At 31.2% G+C, this 15,401-nt stretch overlaps 1 protein-coding gene across 2 annotated transcripts in view; it reads left to right on the forward strand.

The window, feature by feature from the left end:
- COL5A2 (collagen type V alpha 2 chain) overlaps nt 1-15,401 on the forward strand; it is a 184,685-nt gene that overhangs the window by 157,832 nt on the left and 11,452 nt on the right. For both annotated transcript variants that reach the window (XM_074302889.1, XM_074302888.1), the window contains 9 exons: nt 1,035-1,142; nt 1,891-1,998; nt 3,106-3,159; nt 3,742-3,849; nt 5,108-5,161; nt 7,318-7,425; nt 8,492-8,545; nt 9,482-9,589; nt 10,448-10,739. In XM_074302889.1, the coding sequence (XP_074158990.1) occupies nt 1,035-1,142; nt 1,891-1,998; nt 3,106-3,159; nt 3,742-3,849; nt 5,108-5,161; nt 7,318-7,425; nt 8,492-8,545; nt 9,482-9,589; nt 10,448-10,739 (994 nt within the window). The remainder of the gene's footprint in view (nt 1-1,034; nt 1,143-1,890; nt 1,999-3,105; nt 3,160-3,741; nt 3,850-5,107; nt 5,162-7,317; nt 7,426-8,491; nt 8,546-9,481; nt 9,590-10,447; nt 10,740-15,401) is intronic.

A 15,401-nucleotide genomic window follows, 5' to 3' on the forward strand; every position in this document is an offset into this window, starting at 1 on the left:
AGTATATATATACTACATCAGAGTGTCTCATACTTGCATTAAAAGCACATAAAGTAATAATAATAAATGTGACCATTAAGATTACTCTCTTTAATAACCATTAGATGGGGGGCAGCTAGGTGGTGCAGCGGATAGAGCACCAGCCCTGAAGTCAGAAGGACCTGAGTTCAAATTTGGCCTCAGACACTTAACAGTTCCTAGCTGTGTGACCCTGGGCAAGTCACTTAACCCCAATTGCCTCAGGGGAAAAAAATAACCATTGGATGATTAATAGCAAACAAAAGATCAAATAAGATGTCTTATGGTTAATATCATGGTAGATGACATGCAATTTCTAAACAAGAGGAAAATCTTATAAAGAGTGAGGTCCTTTTATTCCTAAATTGTTGATATTGTGATGAAAAAAATCAACCAAAAATCTGAACCATACAGAATCTCCTCAATGAGATCTTTCATAGGAGTTTTTAATGAGATCCTTTATGAATATTTAATTCAAAAGTCATCAGCCTAACAATATATAAAAATTAAATGAATGAAAAATTTTAATATGTAAACTATCAATCAATATCAATATCAAAGTTAATATAAATCAAAATTATCAATCGAATCATTAAGCATTTACTGAACACCTGCAATGTGTAAGTCAACCCAAAAGGCATTTTAATAAGTGCCAACTGTATACATATATGCGTATATATGGATTATTTGCATGCATTTGTTTTTTTTATGTGTGTGTATGCATGAGTATGTAAATGTATATGTGTGCATTTGCATATGTATGGATAGATATGGAGAAAAATCTAGCTTAAAATATTCACTTTGATTTAGGTAATTTTCTTGCTTAAAAAATACTTTCTTTTTCACAAGTAGTTTGGACTTCCAAATAACTTGAGATTCTCATTGTCAATTAGACATTTTAAATTCATATATACTGGGTGATTTCACGGAACAAGGGTCTTTGTTATTTCAACCCATAACACTTTTCTAAGCGTGTCGTGTACAAATGAATAATTCTCATTTTTCTTGTGTTTTAGGGTCCTGATGGTCCACCTGGTCCAGCTGGAACTACTGGACAAAGAGGAATTGTTGGTATGCCTGGTCAGCGTGGTGAGAGAGGCATGCCTGGCTTGCCTGGCCCACAAGTAAGTAATCAGACTATATATTGTTGTATCTGATTACTTTTAACATACTACTTGTATGAAATCTATGATATTCTTCCAACTTAAAGAAATACAAATAGTGTTTTGTTGGAAACATTAAAATACTTTAAAATTTTTCATTATTCAAACATTAGAAGTTATATATATTTAACTGCCTTTCAGGATTGCTGGATAAAATATCTGTCAAATCCTATGAGTAGATGAGGAAAGCTAGATGGCTGATGCTATATTGCATTGACAATTTTTTAAAATAGGAAACCTATTTCTCTAGAACTAATAACAAATGTAACATATTAAAGGCCGGGGGTGGGGTGGGGCTTTGAACTTTAATTTAGAAAACCTTGTTTTGAGCCTACTTCTTCCCCTAATTATCTCAAACACTTTGGTCAAGCAACTTAATCACTCTGGGCTTTGTTTCCTCACCAGTAAAATGAAAGAGTTGAATCACATGGCCTTGAGTCATTCATTCAGCAGCTTTAAGCACCAGCAGAAATAATGCCAAATAAGGGATTGCCATTTTCTCTATGGTTTAACTTTATATAATATATATTGATTACTAGTAACCTTGGTTTTACATTTATGGACAAGGAATTAATGTTACTTATCTGGTTTTTGGTTGGTCCATGATTATTAATGAGTTCTGCTTATGACCAAGGGGAATTGTGGAAGTTAGTTACATATTGGCTTTATAATATGATATGAACAATTTTTTAAAAACAATGCATTTTAGGGAACACCAGGAAAAGCAGGTCCAACTGGAGCAACAGGAGACAAAGGTCCTTCTGGCCCTGTTGGCCCCCCAGGGGCCAATGGTCCGGTAGGAGAAGCTGGGCCTGAGGTAAATATGATATTATTTATGACATGTTTTGAAAGTATCATGGAACTACTCTGAGGGTAACTACATTTAGAAAATGATTAACTTAGGTTTTAAACCTTAAAACCTGAAATACTTTCTTATTTAAAATCTATTATGTTGAGGGCATTTTCTTCTCTTAGTTTTTCCTAAATGTGGACATAATGGAGAAAAGGAGGGGAGAAGATAAATATCTCTGCATTGACCTTCAACTAGTCTTGACCTAATCATTTTAACTGATTTAGATTGTTGCCAAATTGACTTGGAGGTGAAAGCCCAATTTCCTTTATCCTTTCACTTTATATTATTTCATTCTGAAATGGCAGATTTGTTAAAAAAAAAAAAAAAAAAGCTAGACATTATGGTGATAAAATTGTTATAAATAGACACTGCAGCATAAGGAAAGAGCAAAGTCAATATATATCATATTACTTTGGGATCATTATAAGTTGAAATAGATTTCATATTACCTTAAGCTATTTTGAGGGCAAACAGGACTTCAAAGAAAATATAAGAAATTATAGCCTGTGATCTGTTGCTCTTTATTATTTTAAGCAGCACATCAACCATCTGAGACATATTTTATTTTTGACCAGGGAAATTTTGCACTCAATAGCATTTTATGGGATAGCTAATGTTATGGAACTTTAAAAAAAAAACAAAAACAAAGGAACTTATTTAAATAAAATAGGCAAAGAGAACTTTTGAACAAAGAAATTTATAAATTAAGCCTGAATGGGACATCAATTAAAATTTAAAATTGAGTTAAAAAAAACATACATAATGCTTGAATTAACTTATTAGTTAATGTTATTCATTAGCTAATACAAATTAGTTAATATTAGAAAATATAGGATAGAAAACATGCATAATAATCATCAATGCAAAATAAACCTTAAATATGTGAATAATTCAATGATTTAAAAAAATAATCCATTGCACTTTAGAAGACTACTTAATCTTACTCAGATTTCTATGTTTAATTAACTTATGGGTTTCTAAGAAGTTGGAAATAGCTAATACATTTGGCAAATGGGACAAAATTTTCCTTATAACTGTGTTACACTAATTAAAAACAACAATTCTTTACAGGGTCCTGCTGGTAATGATGGTACTCCAGGACGAGATGGTGCTGTTGGAGAACGAGTAAGGACAATTTTATCATAACTTAAATAGCTTTCAAAACTTAAAATAAAAAAATAACATTTTGTTAGTTTAAAATAAATTATTTTAAGTCTAACAATAAAATAAATTAATAACCTAAAAACTGCACTAAAACTTTTGCACTAAAGAGCTTTACCTTGCCACACATTTCCAGCTTGCCAGATTTGTGAAATATGTTGATAGATACTATCTTCACTTTGCATTCATGATAAGCAATACACAGGATATATTAAAAGTTCTGATGCAACTTAAAGCATTTAAATAGAATACATAAGGAGATTTTAAAATCACTTCATATACTTTTTATTCAATGTGCAAAGTTAAGAATGTGTCTGCCTTAATATATTTAGCATCTTCTGGTAAGCTGATGATAGTGTGTGGCAAGGTAATATCTTAAAAACTCTACGATGGGCTCAAAAATTTTAAAATTTTATATTCATTTTATAAAAGAAAAATGTTTCAGTAAATATACAAACTAGTTACATAATAATTTTGAGTACAGAGGATGAATGTATTTTTTATAAATGTTAAAATTCTAATCATGATTATGATGATTTTTGATAGGGTGATCGAGGTGATCCTGGACCTGCAGGTCTGCCAGGTTCTCAAGGTGCCCCTGGAACACCAGGACCTGTTGGAGCTACAGGCGATGCTGGACCAAGAGGAGATCCAGTATGTAGCAAGTTAATTCTATTTTGTAGAGTTGTGTATATGTATGTATGTAGGTATCTATCTATCTCTCTATCCATCATCTACTATCTCCTTAGACATATTTGTCATAAGATATGCAGGCAGGTACATTTAAAAATGAATACATTTGCTTTGAAGTTAATGCCTATAAACATCAAACAATAATTAGAAAACCAGTCCATTAATATTATAATTCCTTATTTCTCCCAGGTCCCAAACCTTAGAGTTTTAATGCTTCCTTCGCCCCCCCCCCCCCCATGTCCATTAGTTGCCAAATCCAATTTTATCTCTGAAGTTGTTTCCATTTCTTCCTTTTCACTTTTATTATCATTATTTTATTACCCTCATCATCTTTACCTTAGACAAATTAAACACCCTTCCTTTAATTTCATCCCTTTTATAATCTGACTTTCACATTTCCACCAAAATAATATTTCTAAAGCATTGGGCTTTCTATCACTCTTCTGTTCTAAGACCTTCTGCATCTCTTTAACTGAATGATAAATAAAATACAAACAGAGGCCTGGTATTCAAGACCCTCAGTAGCTTAGCACAAACTTCAATTTCTAGCTTTATTTTAAGTTGCCCTCTTCACACAGTCTGTTCTTCAGTCACATTGGATTACTCACTGTTCTTTAGTCTCATACTCTCTTTTTCTGTCTCTGCCATCATACACACTATCTCCCATGGTTGTGACAGATTTTCCTCTTGTGTTTGCCTTTTACACTATTCCCTACATAACTATTTGTTTCCCTTTTCCATCTTTCAGGCCATTGTGTTCTGTGTTTCCTATATTTTAGCAATATTTCAATAAAATGAATAAAATACATAATTATTTAATCATATGACCTTTTGGTTCCATCCAGCTGTATATTTTTGATCCTGTGAATTTAGGGTAGGAAAAATGTTTTAGCTTAATGAAAGCCTTTGCTTTACATTATTATGTGAAAATATTAGCTTTCATCATATATACTTGTCAAATTTAAGCACTTCTGGGTACAAATTAGTTCAAAATATTGCTATAAAACAAAAGGGTATTCATGCAGTTAAACAGTTACCATATGGTCACAATTCCAGGTAATCTTATTCTTGTCAATAGACATTAGCTCAGTATTGGTCTTTAATCGTGAAACCATGTATCCAAAAGTTTCTACATCCATAAACATAACACAGCCCTATGCCTCTTTATTACTATATTGATTTATTTCATGTTGCACTTTTTTGTGCCTTTTCTTTTTAGGGTTCACGAGGTCCTGTAGGTCCACCTGGCCGAACTGGGAAACGTGGTTTATCAGTAAGTCTTCAGAAATTCCTGATTCTGGATTTTAGGATATAAAATAAATCAGAGAGGGGAAGAATGGTGCTCACTTATTAGATCTTAAATACTATATGCTGCAAACTTTGGGAAAGAAAGAAATTCAAACAGCATTCAGGATAGGTCTATATAGAATTATAATCAAAGGGCTATACCGCTTTTCTGTATATACTCTGTATATATTCTATATATGTATATATTCTGTATATATATAGGCTATACCATCTTTCCAAAAGGATGGATTGTGATTGTCATTATCACCCAGATTATCTCTTTCCTCTCGCCTGCCAGTTAACTGATATGCTTGTGGTTTTTACTCTGTTTCTTCAAATAATAGTCTACATAGGTATTCAGGCATCTTACAATATCTAAATCATATGTTAAGGATAGGTTATTAAGCTATATTCTCAAATTCTTTCTTATGTTGGCTAGTTTCTGTTGCTTGTGGAAGGTTAACAATGGTCTTTATATTCATTTTCAGGTTAGGAAAATCTTTAAAATTTCTTAATTATTTTAAAGACTTCAACTCAGTCTCTAAATTGAGGATAGGCCAAGATTGTATTGTTGTTTTAATAATTAAAACTAAGAGCAATTTGAGAAAACCTTCAAGTGATGGTTGATTTCCAGTTAGAGGATTTAGATTAAAAAAAAAAATCAGAACTTGAAGGATCTAATTTCAAATGCATATCCTTCAAAATGAGACAAATAGGTTCATTTATTTCACTTTGCCATGGTGCCATCATGGGGCTACCAGTAATGTTTCGTTCTAGGCCCAGGGAAACAGGTAGAGCTGGTGTCCAAAGGACTCAGTAACTTTCTCTCCACATCACTCTCATTTTTTGCTTCTTCTCAGTCTATTCATTTCCATCTACTTAGACTCATCAAGGTAAATGAATTAGAGAAACCATGTTGAGTTTAGGCCTGAAGGTCAAAGAGTATATCCCCTGATAAAAGTGTTCATTTTCAAACACTGCCTGATCTGCCTTCAGTTTTCTAGAAAGTAGTAGGGACACAATGAATATTTTATTAATTTTTCTCCTTTGTAATTTCTAAGATTGACATGACATTTGTAAATAGGTTTCAAAAGTGGACTAAACCTAGTCTTTAACAAAGAAACTAATAGGCTGAAGACTCTTTTCCTTCCACTTTAGGACTACTCTCTTCCCCATCATCAGATTACCAACAAGTTTTAGGTTCTCAGGAACAATCTAGCTGACATTTTGAAGTGATTGTAGGGTTGCTTGAGCCCTAATTCCTAAAAGCAGGTGTATGGTAATATTTTTCTTAAACACTATTGATTAATTTATAAATTTGTTTGACTCAAACAAATAATTTTCACATTCATGGTTTCTTGTAGCACATTTAATTTATATGTATATTTAAGTATAATGAAATAGCAATGTTAATTGTAGTGTTAGAGTGAAAGTTAATTACTTCACAATTTTAGATTGTAATATTGCTATGTAGTGATGATATTGTGAATAATTATTTTATATTTTCTTGTTAAAGTATTTTTAAAAATACAATGTAAATCGCTTTTTGAGTTTGTTAGAAAAGTTAAAGATATGTGTTATTTCACCCCTTTTGCAGTAAAGATGTTTTCCATAATGATTTAAGTATATAAATAGACCAAAATGGAGCTATAATTAAACTTTGATATTTGGTTATCAGAAAACTGTGTTAATAAAACTAAATTGAGCTCTTAAATATATTTAATATTGATTAAGAATGTGAACCTATATTTGATTACATTGTTTTAAGGTATATGATATATTACCTAAATGAGGTAAATATGTAATTTACATCATAATTAGAATAAAAACTCAAGCAGCTATATATATTTACACTTAAATATTTAAAGAAGTGAGTTATTGTGACTCCATATGTATACATGCATGTATATATATATATATATACATGCATATATACATATATAAGTATGTGAATTTTTTCTATATACTAATTCTTCAGAAAAAAATTCAAAAGATTTTATGGTATGATTTGACTAGATAATCAGATTAGTTACTATTAATAAACATAAGGAATATATGTTAATGAAAAAATTGATACTAATTTGGAATTTTGAGATACCTAAAGACTTTGGAATCACATTGCCATATTGAATATATGTTTAGGGTCCCCAAGGACCTCGTGGTGACAAAGGTGATCATGGAGATCGAGGTGATCGAGGCCAGAAGGGTCACCGAGGCTTCACTGGTCTCCAGGGTCTTCCTGGACCTCCTGTAAGTAATTTTCATTCATATTATTTTTTTTCTTCATTGTTTTTGTGAATTTCCAATCTAGCCTAAGTTTATTTAAATACACATATGCATGTATATATATGTATACATACATGTATGCATATATATAATGTATATATACACATATGTGAGGGTATATGTACACACATACACACACACATATATATACATATATATATATATAATTTAAGTTTAAAGACTCTTGCTGAATAAATGATATTTCAGGTCATCTATTTTAGCTATATATTTAGCTAAGCATAAGTGTGTATATAACAGGGGTGAGAAGAGAAAGCATATGTATCATCTTTTAGATTGTTTTAGTCTTGCTAAATTAAGGCTTTTCTACAAAAATTCTACTCTGGTACCTCATTGACAAGAAGAAATTGCCATGCTTCTCAAACACTATTCTAATGGAGAACAAGATCATCTTAGTAAGGTTTTCAATATAGGTCATATATTAGAATGTATTTATTAAGAAAAAAATTATAGATCCTCTAAGATAGAATGTAAGAATGTGAAGTTTGAAATGTAAGCATCATTAGAATTTTGATTCAGAGATTATTTTGTTTTTATGTCTTTATATCATTAGTGCCTCCCAAAGTGTCAATGGGTGTGTGTATATATATATATATATATATATATACATACATACACACTTATAAGCACATATATACATATTTATTATATAACATATTATATGATATTTAATAAGTGCTCGTTACTTCAAATTGAATGGAATGTAACTGAAAAGTTCCACCATCAGGTTGGCCATAGGGTTATGAAATTTTCAGCTACAATAACTCCCAAAAACTAACTGGTAGTTGTAAAGGGGTTGTGATCTGTGTTGATAAATATGCAGATTTTTAAAGTGCTGAAGTAACCAAAATTAAAGTATTAGTAAAAACATGATTATAAAGATTAATAAGATACAAATGTTTGCAGATGAAGTCAATAGTTCTATATCTTTATATATTATTATGAAGGTTGGCATGTTGCAATTTAAGTGGCATAATAATGATTTCTTTTCCTTCTCCTCCCCCCAAAATAGGGTCCAAATGGTGAACAAGGCAGTGCTGGAATTCCTGGACCATTTGGCCCTAGAGTAAGTATATTTATATATTTGTTGTTGTTCAGCTGTTTCAGTCATTTCTGATTCTGACCCTATTTGGGGTTTTTTGGTCAAAGATACTAGAGGGTTTGCTATTTCCTTTTCTAGCTCATATGACAGATGAGGAAATTGAGCCAAACAGGATTAAGTGACTTGTCTCCCTCTCTCACCTAGGCTGAAAATATTGGGGCCATTCATGAGCTACTTCTCTGCTCAGCAAGGTAGCTTTGACCTACTCTTTATTCCACTTGGGATAGTTTGCCCCTCCTTAGAAAATCTGGTACTTCCATCTCTCTTAAGGGGCTTACCATAGCAATACTGAATTTATTGTAGTAATCACTCAATCACTTTAATGCACATCAACTTGGAATTTCTGAGCTCAATATGTCAGCCTTAACTTCTCTTGTATTTAAACCATATTTAAAGAATTAAGAGAACAATACATATGTATTCCTTGAAGGTAAATTATGATTTTTATGACAATAAGTGATTTTTTTAAGAGAAAAGAGAACTAGTGAGATACTTTTAAAAATTCATCACAAAGAAATGCCTTTACTGCAGCTTATACCTTTAGACTTTCTTTATGTTTAAAATGATGGTAATGGAACTATATAATGCAACGATCTTTCTTGATGTTAAATTCTATGATATTATTTTTGAATATGTACTTAATAGGTGCAATTTATTAAAATAAAGATTTTCTGGAATGAATGACTGATCTTGAATCACATACTAATTCTGGTATAGGTAGGAAATGCTGAATTCTACCTGCAACAAAACATTAATCTAAATCCTGACTTCAACACTGAGGCATCAAAATGTGTCACTGAGAAGCAACTGGCATTAGTTATAAGAAAAACAAAATAATTTCCTTAATAGGAAAAAATGTATTATTACACACTGATAAAACATATTCCTTGTATTTTTCAGGGCCCCCCAGGACCAGTGGGTCCTTCAGGTAAAGAAGGAAATCCTGGGCCACTTGGACCAATTGGACCTCCTGGTATGAGAGGAAGTGTGGGAGAAGCAGGACCAGAGGTGTGTTCATAAGAATTTATAGTCTAAAAATTTATTCAAATATTTTCTAGTATCCACAGAGACCTTGTAAAGTCTGAAAAGTCAGAAGCTGAATGGAAGTGTAAGAAAGTTATTACTTGATCTTTTTAAGTGGGAAATGGATAATCACTCAGAATTGTAATGAACATCTCTGTTCTTGCAGAATTTAGAGATGATGACCTCTCTATGACTTTTTTGCATCTGTGAATCTTGGAAACTAAAAATGAAGCCTTGATCCACACGAGAGCTAGTCTGCTCTAGTTTGGCTGACTCAACAAGCAATATTTATATGGTGTCCTCAGGGACTCACTCCTAAAGCTGCATAAAATGCTTTATCTACATGACAATTCAATTAAGGGTGTTTAGATTCACAAATTTTCTGACTCTAGGTTGAAAAAATCTCAATTGAATTTATTCTTCTTATCTGAAATCCCTCCAGATTAATTGTATAATTCTAATATTTTGGGATTCAGAAATGGTTTTTTGTGATATTATTTTAATTCCTTAATAAAAAATTTCCCATCTATAATTAGAGGTATCTTTCTAGGTAGATACCCCTATCTTTCAAAGTAGATATCCCATTTATATTTGTCTCAAATACTGATTTATAAACTTAGGGGTCTAAAAATGTTTTCTGTATGATTTTCCACATGTAGACTTTAGTAGTTTGGCACAGAAATCTTATTTAACTAAAAAGTACGTTCATAACAAAAATTGTTATTTCCATTTATGAGAATGTTGCATCTAAATTCTGTACCAAATGAAGCCAAAATTCTTGTATCCAAAAGTATAAATAATTACATGTTTTCTAAATTCCTTTTCAATTTTTTAAACTATTAGGGTCCACCTGGTGAGCCTGGTCCTCCTGGTCCTCCAGGCCCTCCTGGTCACCTCACTGCTCCTCTTGGGGATATAATGGGACACTATGATGAAAGTATGTCGGACCCCCTCCCAGAGTTCACTGAGGACCAAGCAGCCCCTGATGATAAAAATAAAACAGACCCAGGAGTACATGCTACTTTGAAGTCACTAAGTAGCCAAATTGAAACCATGCGTAGCCCTGATGGCTCAAAAAAACATCCAGCACGTACTTGTGATGACTTAAAGCTTTGCCATCCATCAAAGCCTAGTGGTGAGTATGCAGCTGGAATTCTTGAAATAAAATAAAATTCAGTACCTGTGATTGCAGGATAGAAAAGCAAAAATATACTAACCTACACATTTCAAGATAAGATCATTAGTCTAACATACTCATTTTTAAAAAGAGAAAACTAAGATTTAGCAAATTTTTTTGACATATCTGTCACATATAGTATTCATGCTTCTGACTTCAACTCAATTCTCTGATTACAACTCTTAATTATTCTTCTGCTTGTTCCACTTTGAAAACTAGAACAAGGTCTGGGAAAGCAACTTTTGCTTTTTTTTTTCCTGAAGATTATTCCATTTTCCCTTACTTTTTTTAAGTCATTCCTTAAAAGTATGAAATAATAAAGAAGTTTCTGTGCATATTGGCTTTCAAAACTTCAGCCCATAATTTCTGAAACTCATCTCAAACTTTCCTACTTCCAAAAAAGTTTTTTCATTTTTTATAAATTATCAAACTTGCATTTTTTTCTTACTTCCTCCCCATAAAAGCCATCAGCAGCAGAGACAAGATCTTTGTAATAGATGTATATAATCAGGTTAAATAAATCCCTAATTTAAAACTCTTTAAAAAGCAGAATTGGTCAGATGGAAAAAGAATTACAAAAAATCCCAAAAGAAAAGACGTCCTTAAAAATTAGATGTGGTCAAGTGGGAAGGGAGATATAAAAGATCATTGTCAAAACAATAATTTCTTAAAAATTATAATTGGGCAAGTGGAAGTTAGTGCTTCTATGAAAATTCAAGAAACAATACAGCAATAAAAATAAAAAAAATAAGAAAATGTGAAATATCACATCAGAAAAATAACTGACTTGGAAAATAGATAACATATAGTCAATTTTCTTTTCTTTTTTTTATTTTATTTATTTATTTTATTTTATAATTATAACTTTTTTTTACAGTACATATGCATGGGTAATTTTTTACAACATTATCCCTTGCACTTACTTCTGTTCAGATTTTTTCCCTTCCTCCCCCAACCACTTCCCCCAGATGGCAGGCAGTCTTATACATGTTAAATATATTATAATATATTCTAGATACAATATATGTGTGTAGAACCGAATTTCTTATTGCACAGGAAGAATTGGATTCAGAAGGTAAAAATAACAGTTTACAATCATTTCCCAGTGTTCCTTTTCTGGATATAGCTGAATCTGTCCATCATTGATCAATTGGAATTGGATTTAACATATAGTCAATTTAAGAATTATTGGATTCCCTGAAAGACATGATTAATCAGTAAAAAAAAAGGAGCCTCAACATCATCTCTTTTTTTCTAACTCTTTTATTAAAATTTCACAGAAAAAACAATTCTCCCACAGAATAATGCACATGTCTAACATGGCAACTAGTTAGATATGTGAAACAAGGGATGCTTTATTTTAATAGCACCCTCTCTTAGTTTTTCAATTTTTTCATATTGTTTTATTAATTCCTGATCATTGAAGACATTGCTTTATTTTTCATTTGTAGATCTACCAGATTTATAAATTTTCCAGTCTATTTTGTAGCATCCTACATGGTTTTCCAATTGTTTCTACTAGTTGATTCTGATGAACTTTAACATAAGTTGTATGAGTATGTTTGACAGTTTGCTGTCTGATTTAGAAAACAGAGAATCTTTGGAAGAGATGGTCAAGGGGAGTGCATGGGAATTACAAGAGCTCTTTGGTTCTGGGAGAACTTTTTAGGGGAAGTGCCATAGCCGTTTTCACCAGCTATAATTTAAAGCCTAACGCTGAATGGAAAACTGAAATATTAAATGTGTCCTCCATGTTTCCAGCATACAAAGCTGCAGAATCTTTGTAATAAGTTTCATATGATTTTTTTTTCTTTTAGTAGATTCTTTAATTCACCTTCTCTGTTGAACATCTTTGTTCTCAGTTTAGATTCAGATGATTATCTAGTCCAAGGTGAATGGCTCCTCTGGTGGCTGGTCAGTAATACTTTTCAGCTATTGAAAAAGTTGTTTCAAGACCTTTGTTGGGTCTGTTTTTTCAAAACGGAAACTTTGGCTGGTACATGAGATACAGAGATGATTGGAGATTTGGAAGATGGTAAATTAGCAGAGAGGGATTGATCATAGGCAATGATGGTATAAAGCACCATTTCACCAAAGAATTTGGGAGTAGTCTGCTTCCCTTATATCTAATGTGTGCTGCAGTTTCAAACAACATATCAAGATTTCATCAAGGAAACATGCCCTGATATCCTAGAATGAAAGAATAAAATATAAATCGAAAGAATCTACTGATCATCTTCTGAAAAAGACCCAAAATAAAAACTCCAAGGAATGTTATAGCCAAATTCCAGAACTTCTGCTCAAGGAGAAAATAATACAAGCAACAAGAAACAGTTGAAATATTGTGGAATGATGATCAGAATAACAGAAGATTTAGCAGCTCCTATGTTAAGGCACCAAAGGGCTTAAAATATAATAGAGAGGGAAAAGGAGCTAATATTACAACCAAGAATCATATATCCAGAAAAAAATGAATACAATCCTTCAGGGAAAATATTTATATTTAATGGAATAGAGGATGTTCTAGCTTTCCTGGTTAAAGAAATCAGAGCTTAATAAAATTTGACTTTCAAATGTAAGACTCAAAAGAAATATAAAAAGGTAAACAATAAAGAGAAATCATAAGGGAATCAGTAAGGTTAAACTGCTTACATTTCTATATGGGGAATACTTGTCTTATAAGAATTTTATCATTATTAGGCTAGTTAGAAGAACTAACTATATAAGATAGAGATCATGGATATGAGTTGGCTATGATGATTGATATCCAAAAAATAAAATTAAATTAAACTGTGAGAAAGAGGGTCACACTGAGAGGAGGAGAAAGGGAAAGGAAGAATGGTATAAATTATCTCAGATAAAAGAGGCCTGAAAGATCCTTTTTTTTTTTTTTTTTTTTTTGTGGAAGTGATGATGGGAAAAATGGTGGACAATGCTTGTACCTTACTGTCACTGAAATGGACTCAAATAGGGAATCACAATCAGTTCATTTAGAAATCCATCAATATAGAGAGGAAATAAAAAACAGAGTGGCAGAATGATAGGAGCAGATTGAGGATGCTGACTATTAGAAACAAAACTTTTTTGAGGAGGGTGAAAGAGAGAAAAAAGGATAAATTAGATAGGGAAATAAGATGAAGGTTAATACATAGTAATATAACTGTGAATGTGAATGAAATGGACTCATCCATTAAAAAAGAAACCAATAACAGAGTGGATTAAAAACAATTCTACAATATATTGTTTTATTTACTTGAAGGAGTAAAGGTAAAGAGCTGAAGTAATTTTTTAAAAAGCAGGAATAATAACCATGGTCTCAGATAAAATAAAAGAAAATAAATAAATAAATAATGAGATGAAACAAACAAATAAATAAATTTAAATCTAATTATAAGAGATAAGCAAGGAAACTTCATTTTACCAAAAGGTACTATAGACAATGAAATAATATCAATACTAAACCTATATACATTAAATAGCAGAGCATCCCAATTCTTAAATGAAAATTAGAATGAATTGCAGTACAAAATTGACAATAAAAGTATACTATTGGGGGACCTCAATTTTCCCTTGTCAGAACTAGATCAATCTAAATGTAATATAAACAAGAAAGAAGTTAAGGAGATGAATAGAATTTTAGAAAGGTTAGATATGAGAGACCTCTGTAGAAAAATAAATGGAAATAGAAAGTAATACATATTTTTTTCAGTTGTATATATACACAAAAACTAATCATGTGTTAGAACAAAAACACCCGATGACCAATTTTAAGTATAAATATTAAATGCATTTTTTCATATCACTTTACATTAAAATTCTATTAAATAAAGGGTTATTGGAACAGATAAAAAATTAACTGGAATCTAACTAATAAAATACTAAGGAATGGGTAGGTCAAAAACCAATCATAGAAACAATGAATTATTTCATTAAAATGACAAGAATGAGACAACACATCAAAATTTATAGGATTCAGCTGAAGTAGTCCTTAGGGGAAATTTTATATTTTTAAATGCTTATATTTATAAAGTGGAAGAAAAAAGCAGATCAATAAATTGGGCATGCAACTAAAAATACTAAAAACTGCAAAATTCCCCAATTAAATACCAAATTGGAACTATAAAACTCAAATGAAAGATTAATAAAATTGGAAGTTTTAAAAAATTGAACTGATAAATAAAAAGAGCTATTTTAATAAAATAAAAAACCCAATAAAATAGACAAAACATTGGTTAATTTGATTTTTAAAAAGAAAGAAGAAAACCAGATTACCAGATTCAAAAAATGAGATGGGTTAATGAACCACCAATTAAGAGGAAATTTAAGCAATCATTAGAAACTATTTTTTCTAATTATAAACCTAACAAATTAAATAAATGGATTAATATTTACAAAAATATAAATTGCCTAGATTAGCAGAAAAAAGTAAATACTTAAATAACCATATCTCAGAAAAATAAATTGAATAATCCATCAGGGGTATGAGTAAGGAAAAAGTCTAGGATCTGCATAGATTCATAGGTGAATTCTACCAAACATTAAAAATTCCAATACCATACAAACTATAGAGGAAATTGGACAAAGAAGGAGTCCTACCAAATTCCTTTTTATAACACAAAT

This window comes from Sminthopsis crassicaudata, chromosome 3 (genome assembly GCF_048593235.1).
Source record: "Sminthopsis crassicaudata isolate SCR6 chromosome 3, ASM4859323v1, whole genome shotgun sequence".
NCBI classification, from domain to species: domain Eukaryota; kingdom Metazoa; phylum Chordata; class Mammalia; order Dasyuromorphia; family Dasyuridae; genus Sminthopsis; species Sminthopsis crassicaudata.